General features: G+C 40.3%; 1 protein-coding gene across 1 annotated transcript; it reads left to right on the plus strand.

The window, feature by feature from the left end:
- The first annotated feature begins 779 nt into the window (after positions 1–779).
- Positions 780–18957, plus strand: ZMYND10 (zinc finger MYND-type containing 10). The gene is made up of 12 exons (XM_083429473.1): positions 780–1155; positions 2440–2548; positions 4100–4216; positions 4813–4866; positions 5712–5864; positions 7451–7539; positions 8210–8310; positions 9484–9656; positions 11186–11311; positions 13760–13881; positions 15330–15455; positions 17281–18957. Exons 1-12 carry the CDS (start codon positions 1058–1060, stop codon positions 17390–17392), a joined length of 1380 nt encoding a protein of 459 aa, XP_083285599.1. The 5' UTR covers positions 780–1057; the 3' UTR covers positions 17393–18957.
- Positions 18958–22377: the final 3420 nt, after the last annotated feature.

Genomic DNA, 22377 nt, shown 5'->3' on the forward strand with positions numbered 1-22377 from the left:
TTGTGTATCCCAAACCTCTGGGTTTATAAGATGACATATATTTTGATATTGGAGCAGTGTATTCCTTTTACTGAATTCTCTTAACCCAACCGCCATGCCTCTAAGGTGGTTGTGGGTAATGATTGATAAAGGCATTCTGTTAACCATCTCCCATATTTACCTTCCCTGATATTTAAGAAAGGAAAAAGGTTATGGATCTAAGTTATACTTTAAATAGAGCCTTACTTTCAGTCTTGGTGCTGCTATTACTACTACTCACCTGCTTTCTAGAAGTCCATGTGATGGATTAGGTTTAGCCTTCCCTCCCCAACTTAGGTGTGAGTGGAGAAGGGCAGATTCAGCTCTGGCAAGATTTATAATGATCACACAGCAAGCACCATGGCTAAGTGGGGATCTGAAGGTGGTCTCCTTAGGCTAGGACCAATGCTGTCCAGTGTATAGTTTCCTCTCACCGGAGTAGGGAAGGGAACATGCAGCCCTCAAAATGTTGTTGGACTCCTAACTCCCACAATTCCCAACCAACATGGCCAATAGTTAGGGGAAACTTCATAAAATCATAGAATTGTGGAGTTGGACGGGATCCCGGTAGTATTCTAGTCCAACCCCCTGCAATGCAGGAACCGCAACCAGATCAATTAAGTGTTTTAAATTTGTTGTTAGCCGCCCTGAGCCCAGTTTTCTGAACTAGGAAAGGCGGGGTATAAATAAAAAAATATTATTATCATCATCATCATCATACATATAGAAATCTGTTGGGGTCATATCGAATCTTCTGCGGCACTGCATTTCCACGGCATGAGGGTTAGATGCCAGGTCTGTCTTTCTCCTTTGGCAATCACTCGTGGCCGACTAAGATGGTCTTCCATGAACGCGGTGGTCTTAACGGTGTCTCCGCAAGTGACTGCGGAGGCCCATTCTGGATCCGTAGCAGAGATATGTCGGTGGACCGCAGTGCCAAGTCCTTCCACTAGAGGTCGCTGGTGGTGGTGCTGCAGCGGCAGCCCGCGCTCGTTTCCATGGCGACGGCGTGGGGCCTGGCGTCTCCCTCGAAGCCACGATGGAGGAGGCGCTTCCCACCGTCCTGCTGCCCGGCGAAACCGAAGCGTTGGTGGAGTCGCTAAGGCACTTCCAGCTGCGGGATATCGGAAACTACGGGTACGAGGAGGAGGCCGAGCCGGAGGGAAGGGGGTGTCCATGGGTGATAGGAAATAGCGCCTCGCTGGGGGAAGGCGCCTCAGAGTCGAGCAGGCCGAAGCAGGGAGGCTGAGCCCCTTTGTGGGGACGAGTGTCTGTAGCAGTTGGGTGGCAGGCAGGAATCTCACAGGCAAAGCCACCGCACTTCGCTTCACCTGTGGGATTTCTGCCTGCCCCATCTGTTTTTAAAAAGGTCTGGATCCCTTATCTCCTGTTATCCTGCCACAGGTGGGGAAATAATGGCACAGGCAGTGCCACATTTCCGTATAAGCTAAACAAGCTATAGCTTAGGGCCCCACTCTCTTGGGGGGCCCCCCAAAAAAAATGTAAAGGAAAAAACCACTGGATGTACATTTCCAAAATGTGAGATAACAAACAAGTAAAATAAAACCTACATACAGCAACAGTGTTTTGTGTTGTGTAGGCTTCTGTGATGTAAGTCATGGGCCCCGCCTAGTAGCCTGCTCCCTAATATATCACTGGTTTGCTCATTTCTATTTTTAGGGTACCCACATTCTGCATGGACTGATTGCATGGCAATATGTGCAAATGGCTTCAGATACCTATTAGGTCCATAAATTACCATATAGCATATATTCAACACAAAAAACAGTGACAATTTGTTGTTGACAAAGGACAGCTGGACATATAAAGGGCACCATTACCTTCAGTAGCTTAGGGCCTCATCAAACCCAAATCCGGCCCTGGGCACAGGAGCCACGTGGGCAGCAAGAGATTATTTATCTCTTTATTATTGCATTTGTATTTCACCTTTTCTCTCCAAGGAGCTCAAGAGGGCCTACATGGTTATCCCCCACCTCACTTAACCCCGCACAACAACCCTGCAAGGTAGGTTCGGCTGACAGAGAAGGTGAGGTTGCTCAGGGAGCTTCAAGGCTGAGTGGGGATTTGAACCCTCTTCTCCCAACACCGTAACCCCCCTGCCACACTGCCTATGTAGAACTGCCACTGCACCTGAAGTGCCCTGAAGTTGGGAGGGGGAGAAGAGGGGAGGCACATGCTATCCCATCAGCTGAAGACTGATGCAATGGAGTGAAAGGATAAGAGGCAGTTAATTCTTTTCGAGGACACTGGATGCTAACAGCATTTTCAAATTAGGGATGTCATCATACACTTGTGTATACAATGTGAAGAGTGGCTGATAGCCAGAAGAAATTGTTGTTAGTGGTGGTTGCAGAGAAGAAATGGGGACTGGTGCTAACTACTCTCACCCTACTCTTCTAGGTGGATAAGGCAACATGAGCACATTGAGAAGCTTAACATGCAGGCAATACTGAGTGCTTCTGCTGGGCATGAGCAACTCCTCACTGAGCTTCTGGTGAACAATGGCAAGGTATGAAGCATTCAACTGTGGACCTATAAGAGAAGTATTGGTATCTGACAGAATCTATGTTCCCCTGAAAAAAGTTGAACTGTGTTTTATTTGGTACTTGCGTAAGGTTGCTCAAAGAGCTACTCAAGTTTATACACTTATATCCTACATAAAGTAACTACTAGCCCCACCGTGGTCACAACCATAAATGATGATTATTATAGTTTCTCTCCAAATTAACTTGACAGGGTAGAAAAAATTACTTCTTCAGCACTCTTTGTGACTACATGATGGTGGTTATGGTATTAGGAGCTAACTCAAGCTGCATTTAATGATTTTGATTATGCAGTCTAAGGCCACAATCCTAAGTGAGATTTTTAACAAATTAATTATTGAATTTATATCTTGCCCTTCCTCCCAAAGGAGCCCACAAACACATCAACAATTTTTAATGAAAAACATTCCAAACAACTAAAAATTCTATTAATAAAACCAATTACAGTTAAACTATCTAAGAGCAGTTACAGGTTTAAAATGCTCTAAGAGCTGTTACAGTTAAAAGCATTAGTTCAATTGGTGATCTTATGGTTGCCTAGAATCATATTCTTCAGCAAGCAAATGCCTGGGTAAATAGGAATGTTTTCAAATTACTCTTGAAAGTTAATAATAATAGAGAGAGAGACATCACTAAGGGGGACATTCCACAAATGGGGAAACCAGCAATGACAAGGTCCTGTCATGAGTCATTGACAACTGAGCAGACAACCAATTGTTGAGTCTGAGATGGGACTTAAAGGTAAAGGGACCCCTGACCATTAGGTCCAGTCGTGGACAACTCCGGCATACAGCTTCCGGGTCATGTGGCCAACATGACTAAACCACTTCTGGTGAACCAGAGCAGCGCACAGAAACGCCTTTTACCTTCCCGCCGGAGTGGTACCTATTTATCTACTTGCACTTTGACATGCTTTCGAACTGCTAGGTTGGCAGGAGCAGGGACAGAGCAACAGGAGCTAACCCCATCACAGGGATTCGAACCACCAACCTTCTGATCAGCAAGCGCTATATTCTGTGGTTTAGACCACAGCGCCACCCATGTCCCTTGAGATGGGACTTAGTGCCAAGTAAATATGTTTTAAACAACCCTGTGAGGTTGGTTAGGCTGAGAATGAATGACTGGCCCAAGATCACGCAGTGAGCTTCATGGCTGAGTGGGGATTTGAATTGTGGTCTGCCAGGTCCTGGTCTGACACATTATTATTATTTATTAGATTTATATAGATTTATATATGTCAGGGCAGTTCTAACTGCTACACCACACTGGCTTTCAGTGTCCCACAAAAAAGACTGTGTGCACCTTCTTTCATTGTCACAGGTAATGGTTTTTTGTCTGCCCTGTGAACAGCAGTGTGTAAAGTGAGAGAATTTCTTCTGCCTGCAGTAAGCTGTTTGAACATCAGAGAGACATATCACAAGCCCTGAAATTTTCTTGTTTGATTCAGGCCTTACAGACCTCATATTTATGCTGGAAATATCTCACTCATTCCTGATTATTTGTTTTCTCCTGTTTAGATCCCAGTTCTGATTGAGGAATTAATCACCGTGGAGATCTGGAAGCATAAGGTATTCCCTATACTTTGCAGACTGGAGGATTTCAGACCAAAAAGCACATTTCCCATATATTTAGTGGTAAGTTTTTAAAGGGTTTTAGGTACAACATTTCATAATACTATGCTACTTATACTGCACAGTACCTGTAAGAAAGTATCACACAATGATGCTTCAGCTAGCTAAATTAGTCTGGCACATCCCAGAATTATCACTATTAGGAGATTATATGTACTATTAATGTACAATAAATTTTAAGCTAAATTTCTGAGAAAGCTAATTATTTCGTTAAAGCTAGAGCTTCCAAAACATCAAAACAAATTGTACCTTTCAAGAGGGTAGCACCCCATTTTAGTACCTATTATCCTGAATATAGAAAATCAGTTTTTATTTCAGTATGTAATACCCTGTTCTGATCATAACAATCCTACAGGCCAAGGTTCAGTGTAATCAACTGCAATTTCTAAAGATGGTTTCCCCACCACTACACACACACACATTAAATATTTTAAATCTGAATCTGATATGTGACATTTGCTCCACTATGTTCTCACACCACTAAGATGACACAAAAGTGGAATTCTATTTCTTACAACATATTCTCTTGTTTTTTGACATTACTAATGTCTCCAGTAAGCGGCATTTTGATATTTTATTTTTTTATTCTTCCACCTCAGCTACGTCATGAAGCTTCAATTATTAACCTGTTGGAGACAGTGTTTTTTCACAAGGTAGGCAGCAAATTTAGACTTTACGAGCAACGATTATGGACAAAAATATCATAATGATAATTTAGGTCACTGAGGATGAATCATGATAATTCACCAAGTGGAAACTTCTCAGTGTGGTAATATGGTCCAGGGGATAATTGTTGATCTGGGCTTTTTTATTCTTTCTTATTCCTCTACTACAGATTATTTTAGAGTGGAGTAGGATCACCTAGGGCTTCTGCATGAGCTACAAGTAACAATGTCATTGATTTGCCAATCTGTGTAAGATTTTATGTGACTTCACGTTGCAGGCCTGCTGCTCCCCAGATTGGCAGAAGTAAATTTCCACTGGCCCCTCTGGGGCCAGACATTACAACCTCTACCCCTACCAATCTGAAGTGCAGGCAAGTGCCCCTCAGAAACCAAATATTCGCCCCAGACTTTTTACTTCATTCCTGGTCAAGTATCCTATCTTTTCTTACCTGACCTATTGTGGAATATCCCTTTGACTCTCTTCTAGTACATTTCTTTTGCTAAACTGGTTGCAACAGTGTAATTCAGTCTTCTCTTACTTTTCACTAAACAACATTTTATCTCCCAACAGAATAAACCAGATGGCTTCTTATCCTAGCTATTAGACATGCATGGTCAGGCAAGAAGGTATCTTGGATAAGGAAGAAACACATTTAATCCATGTACTAGAAATTAGGCCTAACTCATTGACAGCTATGTTTTTTCAGAGACACACTGTAGAGAACTTATACACTAGAGTGTAACCAAAGCCACTTTTTAAGTGATGAGTTGCCTTCATTTGGAATAATGTTTCTATTCTTTCTGCAGAATTTAGCATTTCTATTATTGTGCAGGAAATCTGTGAATCAGCAGAGGATACCATTCTGGACTTGATAGATTACAGCCATAGGAAGCTGACCCTATTAGCAGCTCGAAGTACCAGTGGGAAGATCCCAGTTGAACAAAAGCTTCAGTCAGAGGATCTTGCCAATCCTTCATCAATGCAGGTTGGTAAAAGTTGCACCCTCCCACTTCTAGATGCCTCTTTGGGTAAAAGAAAAACTTTTGGTGGGATTCACCTAACCAGCTCCATCAGCAGAAACCCTGTGAAAAGAATTCTGCTTGTGCAATGGGGTTTTCACCCCTCCCTTTTGCATACCTCTTGCCAGGTGGGGGCAATTCAGAGAACCCCCAGAACAGCTCATGGGGGAGCGGGGATCATTCCATCTGGCAAGCTGAAATGCTTGCATAAACTGAATGTTCATCATAAGGCAATGTGGAATTCCACCCTTTAATTCCCAAGATGGAAAATTCATGTGGTGCCTCCACACCATAAAATATTTAATTAAAAAACAGATCATTTGCTACCCTTTGATCTCACAAATGTCCTTTCTGAAGTGGCCTATCTCACTTTGCATCATGGTAGGACCAGGAAAAAAATAATGTCTGCAAAGCTCTGAAACATTCTGTGTTAGTTTCCATAACCACATCTGCTCTCTGCACTTATTCCCACTACTTTTTCAGAACCAAAAGGCCATAAATCACTGTTCTGAGTAATGAAGCTATTCTAAATAACGAGTTCCCCCTTTACTAGGCATGTAGTAACCGTCTAAGTGAAAATGAGTTTTATTTACTACTTGTGTAACAAGCTTTATTCATTGAAGGAATGCAGTTCTTGTTGAGTTTCAGCTAGCTTCCTCTATCTCCATGCTTCCATCATTGTTTTGTGACATGGTAGAGTCTGACCAGTTGTGTCTCACTGTCTAGCATTGTATTAAGCTTGGGAAGATAATGCAGAACACTCAAGAGTTTTACTTGCTGTGAGTTAATAGTGTCTCAGACACTAAGTAAAGGAATATGCAATCCTTCCACCAGCTTACCTTGTAGCTGTCATCTCCCTGCAAACCCTTTGCCTTCTGATTTTGGACACAACTACTTCATAAACTGTCCAGTCCTGGTAAGGCTGTATTCACTGAAGAGTTGTAAGGAAGCAGAACCAGTTTGAGATTATGTAGCATAGGTAATAGCCACATTTCCAATGCAGTATCAAGAAGCCAGACCAGAGAAGAGGTGCAATTACCGGTAGATACAGGTTCTTTAGTACCCTGGACAGATCAGAGAGTGCAGGCAGCTTGTTCCCACAGGCTCCTAGCTCCCAACCCTTATCCCCCTCCCCTGGTGTTTAGCTACCCATCCTAGGCTCCACCTCAAGGGGTAGAAAGCTTTAAAGATGTAGTTTTCTAGCCTCAAACTTAACACTCCAACATTTCTCTCTTGATTCCTGTCTGGTGTATTGCCTGAATGAGGGAGCAGCTACTATGGAGCAGTGTTTCAGAAAGATTGGGGCCAGGGAATGTTATCTCTAGGAATTATGATGCAGGGAGCTAAGGTTCACTGCTGGGGCCTGGGTCCAGCACCTCTGCAACTTCACCTCTGGCCCAGGTACTGCTTGAGATGGTGCCATGACTAAGTGTCATTTGCTGAATATGGAGAGAACTTCAAAAGGTTCAGATTTCCCCACCAGCACCTGGCAGCATCACTATAGTGTTTGAGCCTTAGATATAGCTCTTTGTGTGAATTTTGCTGCTTCCAGGAACTAAAGAAACAAGCTGAGGAGATGGAGTTTGAGATCTCACTGAAAGCGCTTTCTGTGTTCCGTTTCATTACCGGTCTATTAGAGAGGTATGTTCAGTTTTCATGGAAGAACTGAGGTAAACACCTGGGAGAAGGGGTCAAGATTTTCTATATTCCCATGTCTGCTAGTTTCAATTTTGGAAGGAGTGCCACCTTTGCCCCATGGGTGCCCGGGGCTGTGGGTGCCATGCAGTGTGCATGACCCTGGCACCAAATTTTGTGGGTGCCCAGTCCCTTCATGGGGAATTTTATGGGTGCTTGGGCACCCAGGGCCCCAGGGAGTTGGTACCTATGAGTTAGTTCATAACTTGTAATATAATGAGAAGCTGAATTTTGATTTAAGTTGAATATTAACTTAAATTGCTATGAATATGATCACTAAAGCCTTGATGACATCCTTATCTGAATAGGAGTAAACATTTATATATGTTCATTGCGTAGTGCTGTTAATTGCTTAAAGTATTACTCACTGAAGTGTTGGAATATATTAGTTTTGCTATAATAAGTATGGTGATAGGATTTTAGCACTGCTTGCTGGTGTGTATTCTTCACTGCTGATTATTCATTGTAAGCATCCTAACATGACTACCAGCTGAGGTCTTAATTTTTGTCACTTAAATTTTTCATATTAATTTTAGTTTTGTGAACCTTGACAAAAACACTTAGCTGCTCGATTGCATAAAACTGGCATCTTCAATATATCCTTATGTTTTGTCAGTTTGCCAGTGAGTGCTGCAACAAGAATTCTGAATACCCACAACTTTCCATGTCTCTTAGTAGAGTTGGTAGAGCATTCTCCATGGAGCTGCCGTGAAGAAGGTGTGTGTTATGGGCTAGGGATTGTTCCTATCAAAAAATAATCACATGACCTTGTTCCTTTGGTTAATATCTCCTATAGCCTTGGGTATTAAGGGTTCCTCTTGGTTGTGTCCTCTGTTGTTTGTAAATTGAGACTAGAACAGCAGGATAGACTAACACTCTTCTCCATAAAACTCAGGGTTCCCCCTTTTATAACTCTTCTGCCCAGTAAATGTATTTGTAGCTTATCATCCATTACTTCTGATGGCTATGTCTTCAACTAATTTTTGCATGATTCATCATTTTTTGTAATTAATATATGGTACAGGCTGCACCTCAACCCATGCTCTGTAACCAGTTGTGGAAATTCAAAACTATCCTTACCATAGCCCCTCTGTTTTAGTTTGTTTGTTTCCTTTTTATTTGAGCCTAGCTATCTCTTGTTGTCCCTTTCTGTTCCTGTACTGGTTTTTCTACCTCTAAAGATAAGCAGAACTGTGAAGGACAAACATGACAGTTCACAGGTGCCTACTCACCCTTGTGTATTCATGAGCAGGTACCTCAGTCTGTCATGCCAAGAAGTAGACTGTCATCTGAATATACAGCTAACCAGGCAGTAGACCACAGTCATGATAGAAGAAAGCATGTATGTACAAGAGATGTATAGGAATACCACTAGGGCACTGATTTAGAAGAAATGCCATGGTATACCTGTAGCAGCAAAACCGGATGCCTTCATCTGCCCCAGCTGCAACAAAACATGTCTCTCCTGCATCGGTCTCTGCAACCATGGCAGGCTCTTGTAACTCTCCAACAGTTTGACTTTACTCTTGAAGGCTGACTCTTCCATTGTCTCCTGAGACAGACAGATGCAAACAATAGTTAAGGAAACATAATTCTGCAGCTTCAGTTCTGCAAAAGAGAACCCTAATAGAGAGGCTTCTTGCTATCCTAATAGGGTTGCAGGACCAGAAAAACAGCCTGCTCATTATGCCCCTGAAGGACTAAATCTAGGGATAAAGAAACAAACTGGACATAAGAAAGTGTGCAAATTATACATTTGCGTAAGCAGCTTTTCATCCATCTTGGCCTGGAGATTTTTGCCTACTAGATTTATATTTAGCATATTTAAATGTTACTTATGATTTTAAAAATGTCCTTTTCTTTATTATCACCATTTATCATTTTTCCCAGGGAAGCTGAAAAAGTATGAGAATGGTGCATGGTATGAGGTGCCCTATGAAGACCATGTAAAGATGACTAAGTTGGATGGGCAAGTCTGGATTGCTCTCTATAACCTGCTCCTTAGCCCAGAATGTCAGCGCAAGTACAACTTCAATAATTTTAACAAAGGCCAGCTCCTGAAGGTAGAGGACTACAGAGGACACAGACTGCAAGTGCATGATTCTCATAATGTTTAGTCTGGCATATTTAGATATACTATTCTAGCTTTAAACAATGTTGCAGGAACCAGGATTAAAAATTATTGATTTTTCATCAGCTAATCCATCACAACTGGGAGTAAAGTAGGGCCTGCAAGCCTTAATTGAGCTAACTGGCAAATTAATATTAGTTAATTTTAAATTAATTAGTCAACAGATGACAAATTTTATCTGTGGGACACATTTATTTTGGGAGTGGGATGTTTTGTTCTAAAGGAAACATTGAAAATGCCCTTTTCTTCTAACAGTATGTGGTAGCTTTTGTTTGATAAATTTAAATTCATTATCTAAAAATATTGAGAATTTGGTGATACACAAATTTTGTTACAACACTGCAAATTTTGCTGCAACATAAACATTTGTTACAACACTACAGAGGGATTCTGTATATGTGTACTTGGAATTAAATTCTATTTGATCCCATGGGACTTGGGAGTAAGTATGCATAGATTTGCCTTAAATTAGTTATTCAGCCATTTCCATATTTTCCAGAAAGCAGTCAACAACAAGTGCATTTCGGCCGCAAGACATTACTCATATAAATGAGCTTTGTGCTAATAAGGCACATTCTATGGCCTTTTACATGTGTTGGGGGTGGGGATATTGCTTTGTTTTTGTTTTATTATGTATTTTGTGTTATCATTTTGGTTATTTTGTGAACTGCCCTGTGAACTTTGGATGAAGGGTGATATACAAATTTTATTATTATTAATAATAATATTCCATCACATTCCATCTGCTGCAACAGAGGATGCAGGGCCACTCCATCCATTCAGCTGAGAGACCAGCAACTTTTGATGCCTTATTTCCTTGAACATTTCCACCCTGGCTGATCATTAGAAAAACTTGTAACTTAGTTTATTTCATCCTCCCACATATTTTCCTTCTTTTTAGTGATCTGTAAGTCACTCTCAGAGCTTTTTTAGGCAGAGTGGGTTTAAAAAAATCAAAGCCATTGAAATGTAAGAAGATAAATTTCCTTAGGACACTGGTACTGCATTCTGTATAGAAATTATATTGGTATGGACTTTTAAAGTCCTAAACGGCCTGTCCTGTAAACCTGAAGGAGTGTCTCCGCCCCCATCCTTCAGCCTAGACACTGAGATCTAGCTCCAAGGGCCTTCTGGTGGCTCCCTCACACCTGCTTAATATGGGAGCTGGAGGGCTACTTGTTTATATCTTTCTCTGCAGTAATTATAATAGTTGCAACTGATGGCCTCCTTGCTGTTCCAAGTGTAGCAAATTTCTGCCTCCTTATATTGTTGCTTCCAGTTTTTTGTTGAGCAGTAGAGATTGGGTAATTTGAAATGCATTGTTTTACTTAACCAGCTCTGAGATCTGAGACAGATCTGAGAGAGAAAGTATAAAAGTGTCCGTTGTTCATGCAGATCCTTTTACTTAGCATGTGGCTTATTCTTAACATTTTTTAAAATCTTGTGATCATCTCTTTTTAGCTCCGTGCCTTCCTGACCGATGTCCTCATTGACCAATTCCCCAATCTTCTCGAGCTGCAAAGATTCCTGAGCCATCTTGCTGTGACAGACCCTGCTCCACCCAAGAAGGACCTCATACTAGAGCAGGTATATCCAAAACCATCTCCTTCTAGCCAACTTTTTTATTCTTGCACTTCAATTTTCCTTCATTATCATTGGGTTTTTGAAGGCATTTGCAGCTTTGATATTTCAGATTTATGCCCACAGCATATTTGAATGGAAAATATGCCACAATACTTGTAAATCATCGTGTATCTGTGGCAAGGAAGGTGTGGAAAACATTGTTCAATATGTGCTCTGTTGCTCTCTTCATAATTCTCCCAGAGATAGATTTATTAAAGGAATTATTCAGAGAGTTTCCTTTTTGAATAATAAGAAAAACTGTTATTTGTTGATGGATGGGGATAAATATACAACATATAAGGTTTCTGTGTTTGCCTTAGCAACCTACTTCTATACTGTTTGTATTTTCCTATTTTCGTGTTGATGGTTTCCAACAAATAAGTTTGACTGTAGAGTTTACCAATCCCAAAGTATGTTGCAGGTTGATTAGGTGAAATATACCAATTCAGTAAAATACAGGTTAAGCCCCAGGCATGGTCATATGGAACTCCTATGCTGAAAGGAGAAATGCAAGAGAAACTATACTACTTAACTTTGTTTTATGTTAGCTGCATACAGTTCAGACAAGGTTTGCTGCACACCGGAGAACCCACCTATATACGCAGCAGCAAAATAAAAAGTCATGTTTAGAGAACTCTGGAATTATATGATTTGGCATTAGAGCTTATTCTAAGGATAACTTAAGAGCAATCAAATATCAAAGGCAGATATGAATTTAGGAACAGGATTGTTTTAACATCATCAGAATTACAGCATTTGAGCATAGAAATTCCTTAAGCAAGGATATTGATAGTCAGCAGGTAACATTATTCTAAATAGGCAAACACGTAGGAAATTAATCTAGGAGAAAGCCACAGAAAAAGAGAGCATGGAAGCATGTGAAGTTACTCCTCAAGAATATAAAGGTGTGCAATGGATCCCAGAAAAGCTGAATCCAGTGTGCTTGTGTCTAAATTCTTAATTATTGAGCTGTTCTAGTCTACTGATTCTCAGGAACATAGGAAGCTACCTTAGTCACACCACTGGCCCATTTAGCTCAGTGCTGTCTACACTGATCGGCAGCAGCTCTTCAGGGTTTCAGGCAGAAAAGCTTTTCCAGCCCTATCCTGGAGATGCTGGGAGTTGAGCCTGTGACCTTCTGCATGCAACGCAAATGCGCTACCAATGAGCTCCAGCCCTGCCCTTCTCTTAGTTTACATTGGTACCAGTAACTGAGAATTGGCATTCTGAGAGACTTTTGGTGGTGGCGGGGGTGGACGGGACTGCAGCCATGCTGTACACACCCTGGCAAGGCAAACTTCCCAATGAGCCATGAACTCACCCACTGTCTTTATGCCAAGCAATGATGAAGAGGCTTTTTTCCCTCTCTGTCTCTCCACAGAGCAGTCTTTGACTCTCAGTCCCTGCACTGCTATTTTTACTCGATAGGGGCATCAACTCTAATGAAACATCAGCTTTTCCTGTAGAGCTGAACTTCATCACACTTGCCCTTTGCCAGATTTTTCTCTCATATTTGAAAGCCCACGCCTGGGTGTTTCTTTTCAGGGAACTGACAGATTACAGAAAGTTCTATTTTAAGTAAGCTTTTAGCCATGTGGCAGATTTTTTGAAAACTACTACCGGTAGTTCCACATTCTAGGCTCATGCCTCAATATCCACCTTCAACTTATAGTATTTGGGGCCTCCTACTGAATCCTGGAGCGTTCTGGTATTGTATTTTCTGAAGACCTGAACACTACAAATTATATTATAAATATGTAATCGTCAGGGGGACAGACAGGGTTCACTCCCCTCCAAAATAATAACAACATCAGATACACACAAAGAGAGTTTAATAGCTAAATGGAACAAGTCTGTTTTTTCCATCAATGCTTCTTTTCTAAGCAAGACTTCCCTCATTTCTAGTTCATGTAACCAACATGCTGGAAACTGATTGCTAGTTGTGCCCTAGCAGTAAAGCGGATTCTAGCATGGGGAAGCAAGGATTTGGGAGATAATCAAACAGAAATATTTTTTTATTAAAAAAACAAATAGGTAGAGGACAAGCAGGCCAGGAATTGCTCATGCTGTTAAGCTTAATTCAAATCTGTCTAGAAGAGGCTGCAATTTCTTAAAAGAATTATACTGAAATTTCTTCTATTTGGCATTTGTCCACTGTTACATAAAACTGTTCAATATTCCTTCAGAAGTCTCCCCATTCAACTCTATTGTTAGACTTTCCCTTTAGTCAGTTAAACCTAGACAGAAATCCTGCTTTTTTCTTTTATATAAATAGATGCTTATCGCTTCCAAATGTGCTTGCACTCTACTGAGCTTCAGGAATTATTACTGCTCTCGAATCCCTTGCTTTAGATGGATTCACCTTTCTTTCTTTCTTTCTTTCTTTCTTTCTTTCTTTCGCTGTCCTAACAGGTTCCTGTAATATGGGAAAACATTGTCAGTAAGAACTCTGGAAAATGGCAAGCAATTGCCAAGCACCAGGTAAACAACATGTTTAGCCCTTCAGAGGAGGAACTGAAAAGCCAGGCTTGCAGGTAAAATTTTACTATGCTCAGATTCATACTATATCAAAGCTTATGTTATGGCAAGTCTTTGTTTTAGCCAGCTGGATGCACAGAATCTGAAAGCTCACATGCTGAATAACAAACATTCAGCTTTCCCAATTCAACTAGGTTTAGGAACCCCCGGATGAAATTTGACTTCCTATAGTAAAATTAGAAGGTCTTTGACGTGTGAAATGTGAACTTATTTTCATGTAACATAATGTCATGAAAAAAGCGTCCTTTAGTGTTCGGTTTGGAGTTGTTCAGAACTTAAAGGTAAAGGGCCCCTGGACGCCAGTCAAAGGCAACTATGGGGTGCGGCACTCATCTCGCTTTCAGGCCAAAGGAGCCAGAGTTTGTCCACAGACAGCTTTCCGGGTTATGCGGTCAGCATGACTAAACCGCTTCTGGTGCAATGGAACACCGTGACGGAAGCCAGAGCACAGGAAATGCCACTTACCTTCCTCCCACAGCGGTACCTCTTTATCTACTTCCACTGGTATGTTTTCGAACTGCTAGGTTGGCAGAAGCTAGGACAAAGCAATGGAAGCTCACCCCGTCGCTGTACTGATTCGAACTGCTGACCTTCTGATCCGCAAGCCCAAGAGGCTCAGTGGTTTAGACCACAGTGCCACCCGTGTCCCTGTTCAGAACTTACATCCACCTCAGGTGGGTATTCAGGCCTTTGGAGTTGCCAAGCAGGAATTTAAGCTGTGCATCATCCAAGGAAACCAAAGCAAAAACAGCTGGAGTTCAAACCTATAAAAGCCTCTTGAATGTTAACAGGCCATAGCAGATCATGTGAAACACTTCTGAGTCAGATTTGGTTTTTTGCCAAAGGGATTTGGCTCCCTGCCACATACTCGCCTTACAGGACCCAGGCACCACATCTAAGTACTGTTGCTCTAGGACTGTGTTATAGTTATCTTTTATATTGCCTTTTTCAGTTAGCAGTGTCCAAAGCACAAGAAAGCTTTCTTAGAATTAGGAAATGGGTCCACAAGTATGATCCATCAAAACTTTCCGAAATTTATTTCATTTCATTTCTGAACGTGTTTAAATATTTCTAATTATCTCTAACTTGCTAGTGTCTGAATTCTAGTTCTGTCCTCCAGGTGTAAGGAAGTCTTTGGGAAAAGGCTTTTCCATTATGTGGTGATGTCATTGTGTGTCCAGCCTGCAGTTGTATGAAGTGTTTATAACACTGTTTTAAATCAAGATTGTGAATCCATTTATTTATTTATTTATTTTCTCATATTGCACTAAATTCAACTAGCTGTCAGCTACCTTACAATACCACTTGACATTCCGCTGAATGTGATATCAGTCTTGGATGTAAAGGCTGTATCCTGTAGCACATGACGAAGACTAAGTAACTGTTGGAATTATCTGCTGTTGCTTGAAGGACTTTCTGAAGCCTGCTTTCTGTCTTAAATCAGATGGGCAAAAACATACAACCTGGATGTGATGGAAGCCCTGATCCCAGAGAAACCCAAGTGTGGGATGTGTGGCTCCGAGGCAGCAAAACGCTGCTCTCGTTGCCGGAATGAATGGTATTGCAAAAGGTAAGTACACCTAACATAAGACAGTTGCTGTGCTATACTGAGCCCTTTTTTTGGGTAGCTCATATGTAGGCAAAAGCTTCAGAGATACCCCTCAGAGCAAAAGCCATTCATTTTAAAGCCTGTGTTTTGAATACTATAGGACACCTTACTGGCTTTTACCTAGACTACAATCTTGCTTTTCTGGCTCATTTGTTGTGAAATCTAGTAGTATTTACTAACATTACTGCAATCTGAGCTCTGCAACTTAGTGATTATACTGTTCCATATGAGTCTTTGCATCTTCCTTTGTAAGCATTTTGTTATGCAAAAAATACACAGTATTAATCTTTAAATCATAGTTCCAAAATTAAATAAACTTTTTTCTTATAGCCTTGATTAATCTTATTAATAGGAACACTGACTTTCTCAAACAATCTTTATTTAGCAGACATTTGCTATTCTGAGGTATTTTACTACTCCTACTGAGTCCACAGTGCAGACTTTTAAACTTCCATTAGAGGAATATCCCTCCATTGCAGTTCTGTTTTCCTTACAGAAATATATGAAATTATATGAAATATATTTCAGATCCATGCTTCGACGTCCTCATTTTATATCCACTCTCTCTTATCTAATAGACCTTTAACAATAAAACAGTCATTAGATTAGGCATATCCTAAATGACATGAGCTAACCATTCCTCACATCTTATAGGGCTGATCAAACCTCTTGCAATATACCATAGCAACTCTCATGTGTATCATTCATGCCCATTATAAAGAGGAGTTGTGCAGACTGAGGCTGCCCTTTGCTTTCTTAACTGAGTCAGAAGATACGTTTTTCTCGATGTCATCTTTCAAGGTTACCTCTCATTGCTCTGACACTTAATTTCCAAACAAGGGTTAGTGGAAAACACAGCTCAGATGGAGGAAATTATTCTGTATGAATCTGCATTGGATTTCCCCCAGCCAGTTTTGTCCATAAAGCAAAATAGGGGAAGAATTATTAGTAATATTAAAACTTGAAATTTATATAGTGCTTTTTCCTAAGAACCCAAAGCGCTTTTCATGATATTATCTAAGTTGTTTTTCCCAACAACCTTGTAAGCTATGGACAGTATTATTATTTACATATTGCATATGAAGATGAGAAGCTGAGCAATAGTAGCTTGTTTAAGGCTACCCAGAGAGTTTAAAGCTGATGAGAGATTTGAATCCAGGACTAATAAACTCATCATAGCCTGTATTTTTAGCCACAATGCTATACTTTATTTAAAAATATAGAAAGCAAAAATACACATTGTGCTGGCTACAGAAGGATATATAGGGGATAACAGAATTCCTGTTTATTCATATATGGGTAAGAAAACACAAATCAGTGTCCCACTCTCAAATATGTGGGTAAAAATCACAAATTGGTGCCCCACTCCAAAGTGAACTTGTTTTACAGTATATAGTTTATACAACACCAATTCCAGTTTCAGCATCCAAATCAGATTTTTAATCCAAATAGATTTTTAATCACTGTGTGATATAAACACTCGAGGCAAAATACTGTTTTAAGACATATTCAGTACAACTTTTCTCAAGTTCATACTAGTATACCCATACAAACAAAATTAAAATAACAAAACACAATAATGAACATTTCAGTTTACTAAAATTCCACAAAGGAGATCATAGAAATCAAGAGGCAGTACCTCAAGTAGAATGGCAATCTGCTAAAGGTATCAGGGAGGCTTCAATCTTGCAGTTAACAAATTTATATATCCATATTCCATTCTGACTCCTGAGCTACCTATTATTTTTTTCTAAAATCCTTTCTTTTTTCACTCTCCCCTTTGCAGAGAGTGTCAGGTACAGCACTGGCAGAAGCACAAGAAAGCTTGCAACTTGATGGCTGATACCTTGAAGAAAATACAGGAAGATGTACAAGTGCAGACAACTCCTTCCAAGTAATTCTGATGGGTAGAGGAGTTTGCTCCAGTTCCTCCTTTGACAAATAGGCTAAATTTTAGAGTTTGAGATTAGAAAATACCCTCCTATTAACAGCATACACAGGAAGCCACTTAATGTCAGATTTAACAAACTTTCAAACAAATACAGCCTAGGCTAGAGGAACAAAATTCTCATACACTAGAAGAGATTGCACAAGAAAACACTGAGCCCACTGAGTCTCTATTGGTTTAGGTTCTCTCCCCTATGCCAATTTAATCTTAAAATACCACGGCTGCTTGTCTCCTGGACTGTGAATGTGATGCATGCATATTGGACTGTTCCTGTACTAGTCACTAGAGAGCTAGAGTGACTCCCTAGGAATTTGGAAGGGCTGAATTTTAGTTGTGCTAGAATTGCTTCTTTACTTTGTCATTTAGAATTTTTAAGTCTATGGAATCGTTTTGCATACTGGCTTAGATGAAGAGCCTGCCCAGTCCCATGGCACTGAAATTAACCAGATTCCCTGCTACAGTTAACAGCAGAAATGATGAAGCTGACTCACAATTGTTTTCTTTCCATGAACCGATGCAGACACTGATACCTATATACCTGATTTGAGAATGAAAACCTGAGCCTATTTTTTTAAGCCTTTATGGAAAATCATCATTAAACCCAGAAGGCACTCATCTTTTCTGGATTGTTTTTCATATGCCATTCTATAATGTTGGACACTCTCCTTATCTGACTTCCCTATGCTGCTTTTCAGAGAGAAGTAAAACAATCTAAAGAGCATGAAATATCTTGCTCAAATTCAACCCATTTTTCAGCACTGTGGAGTGTATAGACACATTCACACACAGAGAGAGCATTCTTACAATTTACAAAGTTCCTATTAGATCTCAGTAATTTAAATTTACTTTTGAAATTATAGCTATATCCTGAATACTTGAATCTCAGTCCAGAGACAGTTTATTCTACATCTTGTTCAAAACAACTAAATTTAATTGTTTTGCAAAATATACATTACATACAAACTGTAGCTCAAGGGCTGTTTTTGGATAAAAGCTGCTTCTGAAGGGGGTAATGAGAAGCAACAGATCAGAATGGGTTCTTGACTGTATTACCCTGTTCAAAATTCCTGCCCCCACTTGTGGCTTTCACCTCATGGGGTAGTGTTTGTAAAGACTAGGTTATACACATTTATATATAACATGTTGTTTGATCCCAATTTATGTCAATTACTTTAATAACTGCACTCTATATGGACCAGGATCCCAGCATTTAGAAATATTTTGAAGTCTCAAAATAGCCTATGTGTCTTTTGTACTATGGGACAAAAATAATGGAGAGGGCCAACAGGCAGTGTTACCAACTGTCCCATCTGGTTGCTTCAGAAGCATTGAGTGCTAAACCAAGGGAGGAGACAGGGAAAGGATGTGGTTAATTAAACAATTTCAGTTTTGCTGAGATGCACAGTTTCAGAATTGAGAGCACAACACATTACATCTTTACTGAGAAAGTTGATTCTGTTATTTAATTCTTGTTTTGTTGTTAAAAATTAAACTAATGTCTACCATGTGAGAACATTTAGGAGTGTGATGCTATGTGTAATTGATACCCTCAGGCAAGAAGTCCCAAGGGAGTGAATGAAAGTCTTGTTTAAAAGTATCAAGGAAGTCTTGGCTTTGATATTTTCAATATTTAAAGTTATTCAGAGCTTGCCAAAGAATCCTATCAATACCCACCATCACTGTTGTCCTTTCCCCTTGGAAACTGATCCTTTTATCCATTTTGCTTATATTCACCAGGGGCTTCAGGGCTAAATTAGGCATGAAGGAGTAGTTGTGCAAGTGTTTGTCCTTTATGCAAATAAAAAGGTGGCTGGGGCCTATTGTTACAGAAAAAAGAGCACAGAGTGTGGGCAGCAGAAACGGCCCCTACCATGTGTTACCTTGCTGCCCTCCACTGCTTTAAACAGCTTTCCTTAATCCTGTTCCGATACCAGAGGTGAGCCATGCTGGAAGAAAATTGCTTCAGGAAGTGGATCAAAGCTAGGTAAGGTGGAAGAGGGTGGGTGTCAAACTTCCTCTGAAGATGAAGAAGAGTTTGGATTTGATATCCCGCCTTTCACTCCCTTTAAGGAGTCTCAAAGCGGCTAACATTCTCCTTTCCCTTCCTCCCCCACAACAAACACTCTGTGAGGTGAGTGGGGCTGAGAGACTTCAAAGAAGTGTGACTGGCCCAAGGTCACCCAGCAGCTGCATGTGGAGGAGCGGAGACGCAAACCCGGACCCCCAGATTACGAGACTACCGCTCTTAACCACTACACCACACTGGCTCTGCCCATTCCATTTAGTGTAAAGAATGGATCCAGTCAAACCCTTATATGTGAAATGAGCTGGCATCTGCATAAAATACATATATTTATTGTATTGTTCATTTGGAAGTTCTTTGGAAGGAGCAATTACACACATACACTGATTGACTAGGCACACTGTCTTACCTCATAGTGTGTGGCTTGGCTCTGTTTGCTTGCGTCATGCTTGCTCTGCAAACATCACACATATAATTCTAGCACACTGGGACTACAGATGGATTGTAGTCTGGGAAGGACTGAGGAGTTTATAGTTTCAGGTCAGCGGTTGGACTAGATGATATTTTGGGTTATTAACACTGATTCTGTGCATTCCGCTGTGCTCTTTGCCCATGAAGATGAAGACTAGCATCATGGTATAACACACATATGGCAAACAAGTACTGTTTCATGGTTCCTTGACCACAGTGCCCATTTTGCCTGGTTTTCATTATGTCACAGTCATCCTGCCTAGAGAACTGTACCTTCAAAAAGAAGATGAAAGGTTTTTTTAAATGAAGGCTTATTAGTGACAAGATTGAGCTTGTCAGATGCAGTTTAACATTGGAGGTGAATTACTGATTTAGCTAAACTTAAAAGAGATACTAAGAATAATGTTTAAATGGCCTTTTCCAATTTTAGGCCATCCAGTCCAGATAAATAAATGATATGAATTCAGGTATTCTTCTTGATAGTTGGTCTTGTAAGGAAAAATCAAGCTGAAATGATAATAAAGGTTGCTGCTCAAGATTTATAAAATTCTTACAGCGCTTGTTATCTCTGAGAAGATACTTCTTTTACACCAGGCACTATGGAAGTTGATGTTCATTGTTCTAATCAGTCATGAGTTCAAGAACCAGACCTATGACCAACATGATAATGTTTTTATTTGAACGTTTCTTTGATGTCTTCCAGTGACAAAAATAAACAGGAGCCAGCTGTGTCTCAGCTAGCTTTTGCAAAAATAATAATATATCTTAATCTCCCACATTTCTAGTACTGTTTTCACCATTAGCTGTCCATAAGTATCCCAGCTGTCCCTGGTTTTATAAGGCTGCAGTCCTAGACCATCTAAGCTGGGAGTAAGCACCACTGAACTCAGTGAGGCTTACTTCTGAGCAGACATGTAAAGTTTTGCATTTAAAAAATGGTTTACTTCTTGAGCTAGGCAGGCTGTGCACAGGCATTTCCTAACCTAAGGCTTGCTTTAGAAATTCCTGACTATCTAATTCTAGATTTTAGTTGAAGTGGGATTGTGTTTTACTGTTGTGGGGAGCAAAGTTGTTGACCATTAAACTCCTCCCTGCCTTCATTCTATAGTCCAAGACTCAGGGGCTTTTTGTGTGTGGTAAAAATCAAAGCTTATGGAGAAAGTAAAGTTAAAAGAAGGCTGGAACAACTGCTCTTCCTTCACAAGCACATACACACACACACACACAACTACATTCTTCAGAGAAACAGCAGAGGAGAATGTACTCATTTGGTAATTGTAAGGTTTTAGATTTGACCTTGGGGAATTGGCTAATTGTTTTTCCGGGCCTTGGTTTTCTACATTAAAGTAACCAGGATAACCACTCATTGTACAATTATGAAACAATCTCTGGTCTTTAGAGGATATCATCTGTGTAAACAACAAGCACCGTTTTCTGGCAAGGAAATATGCAGCAGCATATGTGCATGTACATAAAATATGTATAACATAAATCTATTCCTTTATCAATTTCCGCTTTGCTTCCACATCACATATCCTGCAAACATTTCTTGTTCTAGGAAACTAAAGAATAGCAAATCAGAGGTTATTGTCTTGTAAATGAGCTTTTAACTGATTAACCAGCTAGAAGGAAGGAAGGAGACAATCTACAAGAGGGGGAAATGTTCCATCAGTTTTGTTCATGTTTAAAGTGTAGGTCCTTTCTAGCTGAGATATGGCAGTGGGTTGGCTTGGCAGATGTTGGAATGGAAATAACAAGAGATTTCACATATCACTTTTTATTCTTGGAACAGTGGCTATATCACTGCTGTCAACATAGTTGATTTGTACACCTTTTCCTCAAAGTGAAAAGATTTGTGTTATCTATGATGTACATACAAACAAAAGGCTCAGAGGTGAATTTTAAGCAATGAAGTAAGAAAAACATGAAAAGCAGAAAGTACAGTGACATAATCAGTTGCATAATTGATAGTGGTAATTCACGAAATAGCCGTTGATAATACACACATCCTGGTATTAGTAAGCCAATTAACACATGTTAACATATTGGCCCTGAATTTTCAAGTTGCAATCTCCCTGGCCATGACTGAATAAACAAAAGTAGCACTCACACATGGAATTAAGGCCTCAATGTCAATTCAGCTACTAGCAACCCAATTTGTCTGGGGAGTCCGAACACAAGAAAAGTCTTGCTGGATCAAGCATCCTGTTCTCACAGTAGCCCACAAATTGTCTATAGGAAGCCTGCAGCACTGACCTGAGTACAACAGCACTCTCCCTGCTGGTTATACCCAGCATCTGGTGTTCAGAGACATACTGCCTCCAGCATTGGAGGCAAAACAGAGCCTTATCCTCCATGCATTTGTCTAATACACTTTTAAAGCTAACTAACTTGATGGCCATTATATTATTAGTGGGAGCAATTTTTATAGATTAATTATG

Source organism: Podarcis tiliguerta (genome assembly GCF_965153285.1).
Source record: "Podarcis tiliguerta genome assembly, chromosome: 2".
Lineage (NCBI taxonomy): Eukaryota > Metazoa > Chordata > Lepidosauria > Squamata > Lacertidae > Podarcis > Podarcis tiliguerta.

Bases quoted from the DNA above. Each gene is read 5' to 3' on its own strand.
- ZMYND10 (XM_083429473.1), top strand. From the start codon at position 1,058: ATGGAGGAGGCGCTTCCCACCGTCCTGCTGCCCGGCGAAACCGAAGCG. The intron at 9,657-11,185 runs GTAGAGGACTAC...ATCTCTTTTTAG, and splicing joins ACAAAGGCCAGCTCCTGAAG to CTCCGTGCCTTCCTGACCGA. The intron at 15,456-17,280 runs GTAAGTACACCT...TCCCCTTTGCAG, and splicing joins AATGAATGGTATTGCAAAAG to AGAGTGTCAGGTACAGCACT.